At 31.4% G+C, this 18,420-nt stretch overlaps 2 protein-coding genes and 1 long non-coding RNA gene across 4 annotated transcripts; all 3 read right to left on the bottom strand.

Moving 5' to 3' along the window:
• Positions 1–1,361: 1,361 nt before the first annotated feature.
• Positions 1,362–5,099, bottom strand: LOC111709947 (uncharacterized). 2 transcript variants are annotated; one of them, XM_023483939.1, is made up of 8 exons: positions 4,885–5,099; positions 3,559–4,000; positions 3,201–3,259; positions 2,898–2,941; positions 2,535–2,554; positions 2,249–2,291; positions 1,729–1,819; positions 1,362–1,475 (listed from the first exon to the last, which is right to left on the bottom strand). In XM_023483939.1, the coding sequence occupies exons 1-8, from the start codon at positions 4,894–4,896 to the stop codon at positions 1,437–1,439; spliced, it is 750 nt and encodes a 249-aa protein (XP_023339707.1). In that variant the 5' UTR covers positions 4,897–5,099; the 3' UTR covers positions 1,362–1,436. The 2 variants fall into 2 exon arrangements, with proteins under 2 accessions (XP_023339707.1, XP_023339700.1); XM_023483932.1 differs by having other exon boundaries at positions 2,249–2,554.
• Positions 5,100–9,444: 4,345 nt separating this feature from the next.
• On the bottom strand, positions 9,445–11,965 carry LOC111709919 (uncharacterized). Its single transcript, XR_002766967.1, has 4 exons — positions 11,902–11,965; positions 11,470–11,549; positions 10,196–10,230; positions 9,445–9,616 (listed from the first exon to the last, which is right to left on the bottom strand). It is a non-coding gene; the product is annotated as an uncharacterized LOC111709919 (long non-coding RNA).
• A 1,095-nt stretch (positions 11,966–13,060) lies between these two features.
• On the bottom strand, positions 13,061–16,113 carry LOC111709851 (threonine-rich protein). Its single transcript, XM_023483774.1, has 3 exons — positions 16,043–16,113; positions 13,744–13,815; positions 13,061–13,210 (listed from the first exon to the last, which is right to left on the bottom strand). Exons 1-3 carry the CDS (start codon positions 16,055–16,057, stop codon positions 13,061–13,063), a joined length of 237 nt encoding a protein of 78 aa, XP_023339542.1. The 5' UTR covers positions 16,058–16,113.
• Positions 16,114–18,420: the final 2,307 nt, after the last annotated feature.

Here is an 18,420-nt window from a genome sequence, read left to right on the forward strand (position 1 = left end):
TAAAATTTCAATTGAAGTAGATTAAATTTTCTGGGATAAAAAATTAAAATTTTCAGCTTAATGAATGGTTTTTACATTAAATCTGTATGCTAACTAGATACTTTGTTTATGAGACAGTGGAATGTTGTATTAAAAAGATATTTTATAACATCTAAGATTTTTAAGAAGCCCGTTGAAAGTCAATTAAACTTCATTGTTTAACACGAACTAGAATACAATGGCCATCTCTATACTTAGGCATCATAAGCATTTCAACTACCCCCCGCTCTTAAAAGCTTTATGATCCACATGAGATATTTATCATATTATATTTGTAAACCAATTATGTTTAATTTTGGTTTCTCTATAAATTATGATTTGTCCATATCTGCTTAAGAAAGAATGGAGGACAAATTAAGAATTAAAAACTTTTCATGCTAGACAAATGGCGATATGTTCCACATTGTAGGTTATAGGGAACCGTTTAATTGAAGAATCGAACTTGAAACTTCAACGGCAGTCCCTTTAATCAGGGTGTATTAATTAAATATTTAAATGTTCCCAGTTGTACCACTTCTAATAAAAATACTAAAAACCTGTTCTATAGTTTTTACTCCTTTATTGACACAAATCGAAGTTGAAGAAAGTTGAGAATTGGCAGAGTTCACAGTGAGTATAAGGTTGCCAGCTCTTTGAGAATTTTGTGCAACTACTTCTTAAAAACTAAAACTAAAAACATGTGCTTATAGAAGTTCTAAAGTGCACCCGGCTTAAAAAAAGAGTAGTTGACTTTGTGAGGTAAAATCAAAGGTCAAGGCGATGTGACACTTCAATTCGACCCAGTCTTGAAAATTGATTTAATTATTCATAGCAGTCTGGATATATGTGATTCAGATACCTCTTATCAGCATTCTGGCTAGATTTTTTTACTTAGAGTAAAACAATACTTTGAATATTTAGGAAGTTTATCTATTCATTTTTGATATTCTTGTACAGTTTTATTAACAATGTTTAAACATGACAAATGTTACCATAAAAAAACACACATAAAAAATCCAAATAAACCCATAACCGAATCCAAGTTGAAAATATAATATTTATATAAACATTTGTTCTTTTTCAGTTTTTAAACATGTTTTTTTTTGAGTTTTGTGTTTACAATAAAAGTTAAGCGTTTATACAGCTACGAACCAACACTTTTTCCTAGTGAAGAGCATGCTTGGCCAAAGTTGAAAAATATCACCTCAAAAATACATTACTTTGAAAAATTTGAAAATTTATTAATGAGGTAAAAAAAAACTGAATATTTTTTGTCGAAATTATTATTAAAAACGAGTTTTTCTTTATATCTTCATTTTGAAATATATTTCAAGTGTCTACTTCTTTTTTAAAATTATATATATGTATGATAATGATGATTAGATATGTTGAATCCAATTGAATTAAAAAAATGTTCATCAATGTAGTCTCAGTTTTGCTTCTTTTAACCTCCGCTCCTATAATAAATAAGAATATAGAAAATAGCTAAAGAGAAAATGTTAAATTATTAAAGTAGAAAACAATTATGTTGATTTAAAATAAGTATGGAGACAACCAGATACTTTTATAATCTTGCTTAAAACCAATTTACTTAAAATATCTCTAATTGAAACAAATATTATAATTGATAAATGAAAATGCCAGAGAAATTCTGTTTGAACCAAATAGAATAAAAATATGACATTTTATATAAATCCTTTTAAAACTTACTTCTCTGCAACCGAATCCGATACAACCATTATTGGTGCCTTCACTTCGTTCAATTCCGGTACTTGAACTCCAGTTGGCGCGCCAAATTATTCTGAAAATCGGAAGAAAATAAGTTTTAAAGGGACTGTAGACGTAATTTCAAGTGACTCTTAATGTGACATGACTGATTCACAATGGTACCGTAACAAGCTTTGTATGTTCAAGAATAAATGAGAAAAGTGTTTAACATGGTCACTTTAAATTACAACGACAGACGAATTACGAATTGTTCACTTCGAACAATTCTAAATATCCATGTTTGTATTTTAGTATTCAATCCTGGTTTGAAAATCATTAAGAAGTAGAAAAAAGGAATAACAAAAGAAAAACAACATTTGAATGCTTTTAATTGAGTGATGCAAATTTGAATAAAATAATATACATAGCAGTAGAACTAAATTACATTGACACGCGGGATTTCTACAAGTATGGAAACTGTAAAGCTCTCCTTTGCCCTGTTTCATTCAAGAATTTTATTTACCTAAATAAATCCGTTGCGGCTTCTTCCTCAAGCTTTTCCAGATCAGATCTTTTGTTTGTCAGTGGTTTGGGATTTTCGTTCAGAATCAAGTTTCTCTCATTTTCAATTGGGCCATCATCAGTTTCTTCATTGACTTCAAGGATTTGTAAATAATTTTTTTGATTTGTCAGTTTTTCAGTGTTTTTCTCCTGATTTCTGGTTTTAGTGTTTTCTTTTTTCTTTTCGACATTGTTTTCTTTCAGTTTTTGCTTCAGGGTTTGAAGAGGTTTGACTTCTTTCTTCTTAATTTGTTCTTTGCTTACGAATCTAAAAACACAATAATTAATCATTGAAACAAATGCTAAGATTAATTGAAGGGATTGCACGACGTACTTGTCAAGTGACTCTCCATGCAAAAGATCTTGCCAACTGCCACTGCAAGAAAACACATAGAAAATATAGAAAATATTATTAAGCATATAATGGTTTCAAGGGTACCGTTGTGCATCGAATATTCCAGTCATAGCAATGAGGGTCACTTGAAATTACGTTTACATTCTCTTAAATTAATTTCAAAATCATTTTTTTTTCTTTTAAAATATGAAAAGGTAATCAAAATATTTTTAATGTGTAAATGTTGGTGTCATTTAAATGCTGTTATTGTGCATACCTTGATTTATTGATGGCTTCAGGAATTATGTCTTCTTTATCCTCCTTAGAATAAGTTTAATTATTTTATATAAAGTTATATTTTTAATGAAATTTGAAGAGATGTTTTTTGATTGTTAAAGAATACAATATAACTTATTGAAGCTAAACGAGTTTAACCACAAATAGAATAAAAGTCGTGACCACAAATACAGTAACAGTCGTGACCACAAACATAATGAACGTCTTAACCACAAATACAATAAAAGTCATGACCAAAAATACAGTAAAACAAGAAAATAATGCAAAATTAACAAAAAAAAACCTTATTTTCGTATCTTCCTGCAAACTCCGACACGGCCCCAATCAGGGATCCAAAGAAATCTGTAAAATAAAATTTTTCAAAAGTCAATAATCAATTTGTTTATCAATGTTAGGAAGAGCCTGCATTCTCTGCCTTGGAATTTTTAAAATCTTTTAAGTTAAAAAAATTATTAATATTTTAATTCCTATACAAAAAGCTGTTTTTTTGGTATGCAACATGCTCTTTACAGAGGAATGTCATTTACTCTCAGCAAAATTAGAACAAAATGAAATTTAAACACCCTCGGGATTAAATCATCTTACTTGTAGGTCTAGATTTCCATTTGTTGTAATTTTTCTGAGATATTTCAGATATTTACCTAAAGCTTCCTTCAAGGTTGTTACAGGTTCGGAGGTATCATTTTCCTCTTCAATCACTTCGGAGGCATTACTTTCCAGTTCATGAACAAATGTTGCGAGAAAAATCTCGAAAGGATCCGTTTCAGAGCCATTATTTCCTGAACTTTGTTCTTCGTAGGCGATGTTGATTTCAGTGGTTTGATCCTCCGATGTTGTGTTCATTTCGGTGGTATTAATATTTGTTGAATCATCTTCTTCATGGGGGTTATTTTGTAAATCAGACTCAAAGAGAATAAACTCACTTGTTGGTTCTGTTTCAGTTTCAGTGATTTCATTTCTTTCCGTTTCAGTCTCGGAAGTATCATTAATATTGATTTCCGAATCCTTTATTTCTACAGTCCTTGTTATTTCTCGTCCAGATGTTTTTTCTAATAATGAAAGCAGCAATATTCCAACCAAAACCTAGAGTATAAAACAAAATTTAAAAAATTAAATTATTTAAGTGTGTATCTTCTCATACTGTCCTTTCGCTATTCCTTATATTTTTACAACCTGTCCTTGATATGAGAATTATGAAATTGAAGTTTGGGATTCCTTTGTATGAATTTTAACCCCATTTCATCGTTTGATTTGTAAATATGCAAATTGGTTTATAGTAGACATATTTCCCGTGTTTAGTTGTCAATGGAATATATAACTAGAGTCTAACAGTCGTCTTTTTATTCCAACCGTACAATGTATATTTTCTAAACTTAGAAAGAATAAATCTGCTCCATTCAATCATTCCTCGTGAACAAACTCTTTCTTCTTTTCTTTTTTTGCAGTCAAGAAAAAATAGATTAGAAATTCCAAAGATATTTTAAGGGGAAAAGTAATACAAAAGTAAATACAAAATTTACCCCCCACCCTGTACCCACCCCTACAATTTCAAAAAAAATTCGGGTTTCGGTTTCGAATTTTTAGGCTTACTTCTTTACACTTTCTTTTAGGGAGAAAATAGTAAATAAAAATAGTATTTTTTCTGTTTTTACCCCGGCCCAATCTAACGTCTTGTAGTAAAAACAGAACAAATTTTTTGTCCTGGGGGGCATGAAATTTGATCTATGGGGGCAGTAAAATTTGATCTGGGGGAGGGGGCAGCATAATGATATCTTGAAATTTGATTAAGGGAGCAGTATGATTTCATCTAGGGGCAGTAAACATTTTTTTTCCCAGAATTATTTGTTTTTAGCAGAACTTTTATTTTTACTTAGTGCAATAATAAAACCAAAAAATACAATTCTTAAATGTTACAATTGAAATTTAAATAATTATAAACTGACTAAAAAACGATATCCCAAAAGTACCTTGCAAATCATTGTAGTGTGTGATGTGTATGAAAGTGGTTGAAACACTGAAGACCTACCCTACATATTATCTTCTTTTAAGTTGTAGGATGCTCAGACTAGGGGCGTACACAGGGGGGATATTGGGCTGAGAGCCCCTACCCGAGAAAAGAAAACCACGGATGGCAATGACAACTTCTGTTAATTTGAATTATCGGACTGACTTTTAGTTGTAAAGTATACCTAAAGAATAAAATTGTAGTACAACAAATTAATCGTCTCCTTTTTGTGAGATTAATGTAAATAGGATACATTCACCCCCCCCTCATCCTGGAAACTTCTTTATACGCCCCTCGCAAGGATTTAAAGAATTCGGATCTTGGTTTACTTTCTGGCTCCGGCCGGTTATTCACCCGTTATTCGCAAGAAAAGAGAAACTATGAAATTTTGAAGGAGGGGAGAAGAGGGGAATGGATTTAGGGTGGGGTATTTGGGGAATTCTATTGAATAAAACAAGCGTACACCAAGAATGATTCATGCCATAGACTTTATGAGTAATCTAATAGAGTAGTAAGGACATAATTATCTCTGATTCTATTTTAATTTATTGTTTGGAACTATCTTTGAACAGCACTGGGTTTTTGAATATTTTTCAGTGGATAATTTTTAGAACATTTTTTATATCATAGTAGAAATCATTCTAAGCGATTAAACGGAAATAATGTTAATCGATAACGATCAAATCTTACTCAAGGAACTGAGTTTTTGCCACAAACTCTGATTTGCTATTCCCTGTATCTATGAAACCTAGTGTATAAAACATTGACTATGTATTCTGTTAGATCAATGAATCTAATATTAAAATATTTAAGTATTAAACCATCATGAACCAAAGATATATGGATGTAAGAAAGATAGAGTATGTGACTCATTTCCTATATTTGATTTTTCAGAAAAATAATGATTTTTTTTCTCGCAAGAAGTATTCACTAAGTTAAAAGTTAAGTTAAGTTTAAAGTATAATCCTGTCATCATTTTATAATTGCTACTCTCACATTGTTTAAATCTATGAACATTAAACAATTCCTTCAAACAACTCCCAAAATATTAGATAGTTCTTTTAATTGCCTTGAAACAAAAATTGAGGATTTTTGCAGCAAAGACAAAGAAATTGGCAGAATTTGATTCTGTTTTAAGACAGGTAGATAAATGACGATATCCCTCTCCTTGTTAATGCGATTAAGGGTTTAAGGATGCGGTTGAGAATCAGGCATGTTAAGCATGTAAAGCTTAAAAGTTCCTTTGAAATGTTGACAAAAGTCCCTTTAACTCATGCATGTCGGCAATGCCATGCATGAATTTTAAAGCATAAGTGCCCAAAAATATGCAATTATGAAAACAAGAAACCTCAGGCATCATGCATACTTTCTAAATTCTGTCCAATATTATAGAACCATAAAGGGACTGTGACAAGTGACTCTGTCCGATTTGTAACGGCATCTGAAACAGTCTTGTCTTATCCATCATCTTCTCAATGAAAAATAAATATTTTCAGTTATGTTTTTTTCGCAAAAGAATTATCAGAATTTAACACTTTTCAATCTAAAAACACTTTAGATACAAGTAGGTTTTATTTTCATTTAAAATCATAACTACAGTCAAAAAGTCGCTGCCCATTCTTCAGTCGTTAGGGTTGTTAATCGTTTTTGAAAATGATAGTTAAACGATCGTTTTTTCTTTCGTTTTTCAATAGTTTTGAACATTTAGGAAACGAATAACGATCGTTTTTGAAAACGATCGTTTTTATAAAAACGATTTGCGACCGTTTTTATACGATTGGTTTTTAAAAACGATCGCTTTGGAATTTTTTTTTTATTGACAAGCATGTTAACGATCGTTAACGAAGGGTCGTCGTTGACGATCGTTAACAAAAGATTGTCGTTAACGAAACGAAGAACTTTTTAAAAACGACCGTTTTAAAAAAAATTACATGCAACTTTATTATATGTTGTATTACATGAAGTTAAACTGTTGTAGGGGAGACAAAACTTCTTGATATTTTCTTAAAAATGCTACACAATAATTACAGGTGCCCTTCAGGTCGGTTTCCTCTCTTTGTTAACGATCGTTAACGAAGGGTCGTCGTTAACGATCGTTAACGAAACGACTAGTTTTATAAAAACGAACGTTTTTTAAATACGATTGTTTTTAAAAACGACCGTTATTCAAAACGATCTTTTTAAAAACAACCATTTAAAAAAACGAACTTTCGTTTTCGATTTTTCGTCATTGTTTTCATAACGCAACGATCGTTTTTCAAAAAAATGAAATGGTTTGATTTAATCTCTTGAAAATTGTTTGTTTCAGACTTTTATTTATAATTGCAATCTTCTAATTACATGCAAATTGAGGGATTTAAAAAAAAGAACTAAAAAGAAAAGAATCTAACAGAACCTGAACAGACTAAAAGCTATTTTAATTTTTATGATTATAAAGGGGATATGTGGGCTCATCAGCCCCCCTCTACCCTCTGGCTCTATTGCACTGGCTTTACCTATTTACTTATTATTGTGATACTAATCTCTAATATTTAGTTCATTTGCTTCCAAAATCCCATTGGACCTATTGTTCTTGCAAATATGCACGTCTTTACTTTTTATCTCATTGGTTAATTCTACATTAAATATGTATGCAGTTATATTGTTTACTATTGTTTTTTGTTGTCGTATTTCTGTAGACATACATCAGTTGTATTTCAGGGCTGTCAAGTCTGTATACTGATCATGTTTAGATTACTTAATCATATTCTTATACAAACAACTTGAGGTCAGAACTAATGGATAACGAAGAGATAATAGTTGCACTAGAAACAGCTGCTTAAACTATTTCTAAAGTGTTGCAGATTGTAAAAGAACTATAGATGAAATAGCCATACCTAGTTGAGCTGATTTTCTTTTTACTTATTTGGTCATCAAATGTTTCAATATAGCTATAAAGTACGATCATACACGTTTAGATTTTTTCATTTGAAAGCCAATTTAAAATTATAAAATAAGAAAATCTGCATTTATTAGATGGAAATGGGTTCGCAATAAAATGCTCACTTCGAATCTGGACTTGTGATTCATCGTATAATCAATTTTCTCGATTCCAAAACTGTTGGATTAATATTGGAATTTATGTAAATATGTTTATTCAGTAAATACAAACTATAGTGAGAAGAAATATGGATTATACTCCCATATTTGTTCTAAATTTAAAAATGTTTAAAGAGACTCACATAGTTCTAAGAGACCCTCAATTTTAAGAGTTACATTTTTGATTCACAATTGTATTCTTTAAACCTTGTTCTAAATTTACCGATCAACAATTTTCTTTAAAAAGCGACTTTTTTTAAAGATAGATAATCAACGATATCTTCCTCATTGTTACTCAGATAACGGGTGTAAAGGTACCTTTGCGAATAAGAAATGTTGCTCTTAAAATAACAGAAGGTCACTTTGAAATATGCTTACAGTCCCTTAAACTGAAATTATTAAATGCTTGCTGTTCGTCTTTTTGTTGCTCTTCTTTCTTCTACAGCATTACTAATCCTGAACAGGTAAGTACAGTAAAATAGGGATAAATATATCTCTCCAATTTACAACCATCATGTATTGTACCCTGTACAGTGTACAATTTACCAATTTACCAATTGGACCAATTTACCGCAAATTTTGATTGGGAAAATCAGGAGAATCATGGGAATCTTCTATCTCAGTGGGTCGACTCATATATACAAACAAAGCTGGGTTTCCGAGCAAGTCAAATATATTAATGTATATATTGTTGTAAATCCGCAACTTTTGATCTAGCTAATTACATAAATGTTGAAAAAGGAGGATAGCTTGGCCAGGACCAAGCTACAAGAGCTGGTTACAGTCAGACGTGCCGACCCTAACCGATCTAGAACTGCATGAACGTCGGTCAGCCCGGATGGCAAATCTTAAGGTTGCACTCCAAACCTTCAATCCCAACTTCATCAAGGAGTGCATGTTTTGACTTCGAGAGGATGCCTAAATTGTGCAGTACTAGAGTAGAATATCAACTGTGTCCTTATGTATACAACTTTTGTAAATTCAAAGATAAAAGTTTTATAAAGTCAAAATAAAATTGGAAAGCATTTTGTTTGGGTGAAACTCTCTAGTAAGTGTAGTTTGGGCGAAACGGGAGTTGGGTGAAATGTAATTTGGGTGAAACGTGGTTTTGGGTGAAACGTAGTTTTGGGTGAAACGTGAATTGGGTGAAACGTAATATTGGATTGAAACGTTATTGGGTGAAACGTTTTGGGTGAAACGTCATTAGATTGGGCGAACTGTTACCACACCCGAATAAGCAATCACAATTTACCATGCAGTTTGGACCCGCCTAGCCAGGGTAGGTTGTTTGGAGTGAATGGCTCGAAATTAGTTAACGATACTGAATATAATTGGTTACACACATCAAGATATGTTTTTGGTAAGGAGTTGATTGGAAGGAAGGAGATTGTCAGGTGATCTGTGGAGGGTGAGATCAGAGGGATTAAGTCCGGCTGTATCCTGAACCAAACTGTTCAAACTCCTAAATATCATATTTGTTTCATCTGAACAATTTTTCCTACTAGTCTGGCTGTATCCTGAACCAAACTGTTCAAACTACTAAATATCATATTTGTTTCATCTGAACACCCTTTCCTACAAGTCCGGCTGTATCCTGAACCAAACTGTTCAAACTCCTAAATATTATATTTGTTTCATCAGAACAACCTTTACTACTAGTCCGGCTGTATCCTGAACCAAAATTTTTAAACCCCCCAAATATTATATATGTTTCATCTGTACAACCTTCCCCACTAGTTTTACTGTATCCTGAACCAAATTTTATTAATAATAATAAGTAGCCAATGCTTGTGTCCTTGTGTGGCATTTAGAGTTAGAGAAGGGCTGGATAAGTATCCTATACGATCGTTAACGAAGGGTAGTCGTTAACAAAGGGTAATCGTTAACGAAGGGTAGTCGTTAGCGATCGTTAACGATCGTTAACGAAACGACGAGTTTTATAAAAACGATCATTTTTAAAAATGATCATTTTTAAAAACTATCGTTATAAAATCGACCATTTCTAAAAAACGAACTTTAAAAAAACGATCGTTTTTAAAAACGATCGTTTCGTTTTTGATTTTTCGTCGCCTTTTTTTAACGAAACGATCGTTTTTCAAAAAAAGAAAACGTTACATACCAGCTAGGTGTAAGTAGGTAGGAAGGTAGGTCTAGGTAGGTTTAGATAAGATAAGTAGGTAGATAAATATATATACCTGGATACATTTTTAAACTGTTCACTGTCTCCAACCTAAATAGATAGATATATAATCATATAGATAGATAGATAGATGTTAGATAGATAATAAATAGATGATAGATAGATGATAGATAGATGATAGATAGATGATAGATAGATGATAGATGGATGATAGATATATATAGATAAATTAAAATATGTAGATAGATAAACAGAAAGATAAATAGATATATAGATAGATAGATAGATAGATAGATAGATAGATAGATAGATAGATAGATAGATAGATAGATATATAGATAGATAGATAGATAGATAGATAGATAGATAGATAGATAGATAGATAGATACATAGATTAACTTTCTTTTCGTATTGTTTACGCCACACCCACTTTAAACACCCTCACGCCCACTTTCTAAACCCCATGCGCATAGTTTAAAGATAGATAGATAGATAAATAGATAGATAGATATATAAATAGATAGATAGATAGATAGAGAGACAGATAGATAGATAGATAGAGAGATAGAAATTAATTTTCTCTAAATTTGGCTAGGGCCCAATTCTAGGGCTAAACTTAACACAAGGATACATTCTTTACTGTTATTGTTTACTATGTAGGGTGTCTCAAAATAAAAATACAGTTCATGCACATCACAGTTTATAGCTCTTAATTGAGATTTTCGGGACTAATTAGAAAATTTAAAAAGAATGAAACATTTAAAAAAATTGTATAAAACTAAAATAAAATTTGTATGCAGAAAATAAGCTAGGTTTTTCTAGTATTTTGGTGTTGAAGCTTGGAGTCTTATAATATGGGACAGGGTGTATGTATCTGATAAGTAAAACACAGATTATTTTTCCTTTTTATTGCTGTACAAATTGTTTCGTGTTTTAAACACTCTTCGGCAGCATGAGTTAGATTGGTGATTTATATATATATATCAGTGCAGTCTCAGTTATTCATAGTTTATAAATACAAAGTTTTAGGATTGTTCCCCGTCAGTCGATATAAATATATATATATATTATATAAATATATAGTTGACTTATGTTTTAGTTTGTTTTAAAATATTAACAATAAGACACAAACTAATATTTTGTTTTTTATTTTTATAATCCTCAAAATACATAAATCTGAAAATTTACTATTGTTATTATGACATTGTGTACGAAAGAAAGGCAGATAGATCAGCAATATGAAAATAAGATTATTACCAGAAAAATAAACGCAAAGCATCCTGTAAACCTATTCATCTGAAAGATGTCTTGAACTGCAGTTTACTGACCTCTATAGCTAAATCAACACTATCACCAAGAATATCCCCAACAGTGTCAGATACAGCCCCGATCAGTGTTCCAAAAATACCTAAAAATATCCAAAAAATATTGTAAAATATGCAAAAATATCGTAAAATTTAAAGAAAATTGTAAAATATACAAAAACATTGTGAAATTTCCAAAAATATCTAAAACTTTCTAAAAATACATAACCAAAACTAAAAAAGTCCAACATGTCGAAAAAATGCTAAAATATCCAAAATATCTAAAATATAAAAAATGACTGCACAGCAAACCAAATATAAAAATTTAAATTGATTGAAAAATCAAAATATGTTAAAAATCATTTGCAAATGAAGTTAAGCTGAAAATGCAATGCAAAATAAGCCTACTTGAAAAACAATAAAATCATTAAAATAATATTTTTCAAGCATTATTACCTAATAGATCATTTAATGGTGTCAGAGTTATGGTGGAGTTCTTGATGTATTGATTTTCTATCAACTATTAATAAAACTTTAATTACAATATATGGGTAATCTTTTTATTCTATTTTGAAATCTTCATTAAACGTTGATTTAAAAATATTAATGAAATATTTCCTGGTTTGATTTCGAATGTTGTACATATAGTAAACACAATATTTTTTTTATAAATTCTATTTTGTTTGTCAAGAAATGTTTCTCCTATCCCGTTAACCCAGGGATAAGAGAACCCAATATAAACATCACAATTGACATCTTTAGAATTTAGACTTACAAAGCTTAAATTCGCAAAAAAAACAAAGAAACTACAGGGGTTCTCGCCACAAACTCATTTTTTAAATCCTATATATGTTATATATGTTATTTCAAACTATAAATTCTGATTATAGATCAAATAATCTTAGTTTGAACTTTACCACACTATCAGTGTTGCAAAAATATGAGGATTAAAAAAATTAAGTTAGTGCCTAGAACTTTGTTCCTTTGTCTTTACATAGCGAAAGAAGAAGGAGGGAAAGGGAAGGTTGTAATTTCAAGTGACCCTTAATTTTAAACTAAATAAGGTGAAGAAATAGGTGTTTTTTCCAGAATTCAAAAATGGTTAATTCCGTTGTTCCTGTTCAGAAACAACGCTTGAAAAAGTTAAATTTTCATAATTCTGTCCTCCACCAAACAAAACTTTGAGGCAAAATACTTTCGGACATGCAACTCTTTAAATTGAAGGTCACTTGAAATTATTCCCTTTAAAATTTACAAAAATAATTTTAAAGTTTTTCCTCGGCATCAGTTTCTGTGGCAGATTCTGAAATTTAGAAAAATATAATTTAATGGGATTGTATGCAAATCTTGCCATTTTTACAAATTTAAACATTTTCTGACAATTTTGCAATACCATTATGTACAATATCACAGTATTGAAACAAATTATGTTAAGAGCATAAATAGAAAACCGGATTAACCTACCAAGTTTTTCAACAAGCTTTTCTGTTTCTACACTGAGCGCCTAAATTAGTTTTTTTTTAAATTTTGGTCATTTATTTATGTTTTTGGAATCTTTTTAAAACTCAAGCTCAACTCAAATTTGGAATTTTTTATATAATAAAATTTATTTAAATCAANGGTCTTTTTCCAAATTTTCGATCGATGTTTTAACTGTCGTTGATGGAGCAACTGTCGTTGATGGAGCAGATGTCGTTGTTTGAGCAGCTGTCGTTGATGGAGCAGCAGTCGTTGAAGAGTTTTCTGTGTTTTCAGCATTAGCTATCTAGGGAAAACAGAAAAAAATATATATATGGTGTTTGAAGTAAAACAGTTTTCAAAAAAGCTTGTTAAATGTACTCGTTTTTAACGCGCATTTTACTGATCCTAATGGAGGAATTCTGATAATTTTGGTAATTTTTGGAAAATAGTTTATTTGGGAAGGTGCCACTTTGGAAATTTGGAATTTGGAAAGTTGTTGCTACTTTTGGAAAATTGTATATTTGGGAGAGTGCATTTGAAAAATTGTATATTTGGAAAAATGATTTATTTGGAAAATTGTTTATTTAGAAAATTGTTTTTAAAGAAATTTGGCACTTAGAACATATTGGAAAATTCTGTTTTGGGAAATTGTTACATGACAAATTGTACACATACTCGGGAAATGTCTTGCCACTTGAATATTTGGAAAAAAACAACCTAAAAAACTGTATAACTTGGAAATTTACCACTTGGGTAAATTATATGGAAAGCGTCGCTTATTAAAACTGTATTTTTAAAAGTACTAATTACATTAATGATGATAATACTAAATTATACCTTCGTATCAATTTCTTGTCGTCTGATTCTACCTCCAGAAATAAGGGAAAAGAAGCAAACCAGACAAATAACCTTAAAAAAAAAGTTTCAATGACAAATTTGGATTATAAATGAGATATACAGTGAGAACCAGAAAACTCTGAATTAAGAAAACAAGCTAACTTAACAAGTGATTTAACAAGTTACTAGTAAAACTGTTTGCTTTGTAACAAAATCAAATATACTTAATTTTTGCTAAAAGGTTCAAAAAGGTTCATGCAAGCCGATAGTTTAGAATATGAGAGCGATAAGCAAAAAGTCTTGTTGGATTAATCAATTTCTATGAAATTTAGGAAAATTTTTGTTTTATTTGTTTTGTTCACTAGACCATGTTTTGATAAAAAAAAACACCGTGACTTATGCCTAATCACGATCGATCAAAGTAATTATGCGTTTTTGGGGCCATATAGGTGTTTTTTACAGGGTGACCCACATAACATGACACTCCACCAGACAGAACGAAAATATCACATTTAACTTAAATTAGTGATACGACTTTGTGATCCCATAGCTTCTCTAGTTTCGATTTTACGCAGAAGTAAGGGAAAAGAAAAATTTATTTGTTTACAAACTATAGATTTTCAAAACTTTTGGTTCTTCTTAGAAGCTCTTCAGTGGAATTATAAAACTTCATGGAGAGATACCTGAATCCCTCCAATGGAATTATAAACCCCCTGAAGAGATATCTTAATCCCTCCAGTGGAATTATAAACCCATAGGAAGGATATCTTAATCCTTCCAGTGGAATTATAAACCCCCTGGATGGATATCTGAATCCCTCCAGTGGAATTGTAAACCCCCTGGAATGATATCTGAATCCCTCCAGTGGAATTATAAACCCCCTGGAAAGATATCTGAATCCCTCCAGTGGAATTATAAATCACCATGTGTAAGGTTTCAAATTGAAAAAATGACTTTTCAAACCCCTCCAGTCAAAATAAAATCCCTCCAGTGGTCTCCAGTGGAATCAAATCTTACTACGAACTTCTTTGAGTCTTAAATAAGTTGAGTTATGATTGAAAACATATAAGATTTTTATCTAACGTAAAATTTCCTTTATATGACGTGACATGACGGTTGAAAAACAACAAAACTTTAAATAACCTTGTTTAAAATCGCAGTAAAATTCTTTAGTGAATGATCCCTAGTCCCTAGTCCTGGTGTTTCCAAAATATACTTTGTTGTGCTTAAAATGGACTGGAGACGAATCCTATCTAAGATTAAAACGACGATCTTCAAGCCGTCCTTTAACTGTTATGTATTGTGAAACACCCTGTATTTTGTGTGGGTGTTAATAGAAAATAATGCCCAACTGCAGAGAACTATAGGAACAAAAGGAATAAGTTAATGGGAGATTTATTAGATTGTACTTTTCTAACTTTCTTTAAAATATGAAAGTTAACATACAAGTACATACATACAAATAACAATACAATGATAATACATACAATTAATAATTCAAGTACATACAAGTAATAGGACGCAGAGGGGGTGGGGGGGGCAATCTAAGATTCTAGGGAAAGTACAGTAATTACGAAGAGATAAAAATGTGGAATGTTTTTTTGAACAATCTAATAAATTAAGGTCATATCTGAGTCTGGTATTTCTATTCCACATTTTAAAGGTCTCCCTGTATCATTGCAAAACCGAATCAATAGAAATTTTAATATTTTTTGTTTAAATCATATTTTTTAGGAACTATTTTGAATCACAAATTTAAGAAAACAAAAAAAGGAATAATATTTATCACACATCTTGTGATGAAAATTCTGGTTCGTATCCTTAATTGTATCTTTCTTACATATTTTTCAACTCTTTCACAGCTGAAGGTAAAGGAAATTTTCTGTCGTGTTGATAAATTGTAATAAAAGAAATATATGAAATGTTTGCACCATACCTTGGAAATTGTTTAACTTTTACGGAATTGCCCCCNGACTCTACAAGGGAGATTTTTAAAACATGGAGAAATTCCATATTTTTTTTTCAAAACATATTCTCTTTTTTCAAGAAAACATTAAAACAAAAATGTTAAAATCATCAAAACTAATTTTTCCAATGTAAGTATCTAAATATTCGGACACCTTCTAGGATCTAGATGTTATAAAATCCTGTATGATCTAGGTTTTGGGACACCCTGTAGGATCAAGATGTTTTATCACCCTCTACGATTCAGATGTTGAGACATCCTATATGACCTCAGTGATAGGATACCGTGTAGTATTTAAGTTTTTTGGACACCCACTCTTGGTGTGTAACTAACCTTGATAGCGTGCATGTTCGTAAAGATCTGGAGAAAGACTGGATGCAAGGTTCAGAAATCCCATAGTTTTCAGACCTGGTTTCTAGTAGGATAGATAGATACTTTATATACTGGTATTCTTCAGTTTTCACGGGTTGATTGAATTAGATACAGGGTTACTCGCAAAGGATGAGACTTTAATGACGACCTTAAACTCTCCTAATAGACCGATTTCAATGCCAAATTCGGGGTTCTGACCTTAACAATCGTTTGGTGATGTTTAAATAATTGGGTAACGGAAGAAACCAGTTTGCAGCTGCTGTGAACCACGAATGTACGAAAGAATTGCCTAAATAAATTCTCTGAAGTCTCATTCTGGGAAACCCTGTTTATGGACAGACAATAAGACAATAGAAAAGATTAGAAAGACAACAACCAAGGATGATATAGTATGCATGCGAGAAATTTTGTCTAATTCGTCTAATTTTGAGGTCTTGTGAAAAATTGACAGCAGCACCATCTCTGTAGTAAGCATGGCATTTAATCCTCTGCTGGAGTGTTGCTGATTCATCAATTTGTTTATGCTTGATAACTCTAAAAGTGTACTATAGCGTCACAATGTACACTGGAAATTGGACTTAATGAAACAAGTTTACCAATGCAAATAAAACAAAGGTAGCTGAAGTTGACTAGACAAAGTTATAATGTGCATGTTGTACTTAATGCCAGGCGCGCAACTAAACATTCAGCAATCCCCCCTGCTAAGGGCAAAGGGGCAAAGGGCAAAAAAAAAAATGTTTGCCCCTCCCCCCCCGAACATTTATGGGGGGGGGCAAGAAAAACGTGTATTATACTAAACCATCAAAAAAAAATACTTTACCAATTCAGGATATTTTGGGGAATATTTTTTGGAGGCAATTTTCTTAGTTGGAGGAAATCTTAAATCTTTGTTTTTGGGGCAAATTTTATTTTTCGGGGGCTTTTTCAGTTTTGTCAATTTTGTGTATGGGAAATCTTAAATTTCATTTTGGGGTAACATTTTTTAACTTAAGGGCATTTATCATGTATAAAGGGGATTTTTTTAAACTAAGGGTATTTTTTTTGTTGGGGGCAAAACTTCTCAATCTTTTTAGCCTCATCTTAAAAAATCTTTGGAGCTTTTCGAAATTGCCTTTTTTGAACCTTTAAAATTGACAAATATATCAAATATATTTACAATTTTGTTGTTATTCAACAAATTGGGTAGATTTCTCAATTTTTCAGTCAAAAAAATGAAAGATGATAAATGGTGGATCACAGTTTGGAATTCCGAGACTGTGATTCCCCGACGTAAAGTCAAACGACCTAGGGTCAAATGCTATAGGATCAAACGACATAGGGTCAAACGACCTAAGGTCAAACGACAAACGGCCAAAAACGCAACAACTGGTAAAACGACGTAGGGTGAAAAGTGCGACAAAAGGGCAAAATTTCATTTGGACTATTTTTTGGGTCATTTTAACTATTTGTATGCTCATTAGAACTAGTAGCCGTAGCTCTCGTCCCCCTAGCCTGTCAGCCTTAGTGCTCAGCCCAGAAATTTCTGAACTTAACCTAACCCTGAAATAATACTTAAAATATTTTTGTTTTTATTTTGACCCCTTGTCGTTTTATCCTTTGTCGCATTTTTGATCGTTTGTCGTTTGACCCTAAGGTACTTTGACTCTATGACGTTTGATCCTATGTAGGTGAACCGCCATATTTATTAAGAAACGTTGTACCATTTTTTTTGTCCGGTCATAAACAATTCCTGGGGTGTTTAGAGTAACTACAAAAAATTGCATTTGGTGTGGTCAGCCGCTTCAATGTTTAAACTAGCTGACACGCAGCCAAGTCAAATTTTTGTAAATATTGGATAAATTAGGCTTGTTGGTGCCAAATTATTTTACACTCTATGCATGCGTGAACATCAGATGCTTGAAAATCTTTGTTCTTTGTCTAAAAGTCTGCAAATGTCTCACCCTTTGCCCGGAATAAATTCACATTTTACTGCAGTGAGTCAATCCTTTTTTATATGTTGTTTTTACCTATAGAGCTAGAAACATTAGTGCTTTTTCCAATCCGCTAACGGTTGTTTTTACCTATAGAGCTAGAAACATTAGTACTTTTTCCAATCCGCTAACGGTTCTTTTAGTTTAGTTTTAACAAATAAATGAAATTTTACCTAATTCTTTTAAAACTTTCGTATGTTTACAGAACTTGTTGTAAATGCTTAAAAGTCGGCCTGGTAATTGAAATTAATCAAAATTTACATTGACAGTATCGGGTATGCGTTGATTGAGGAAAAGTTAGTCGGCATAATTAAGACTTTTTTCTTAAAATCAATTAAGTTAAAATTCGATGAATGGAAATTAGGCCTA

Source organism: Eurytemora carolleeae, unplaced genomic scaffold (assembly GCF_000591075.1).
Source record: "Eurytemora carolleeae unplaced genomic scaffold, Eaff_2.0 scaffold46, whole genome shotgun sequence".
Lineage (NCBI taxonomy): Eukaryota > Metazoa > Arthropoda > Copepoda > Calanoida > Temoridae > Eurytemora > Eurytemora carolleeae.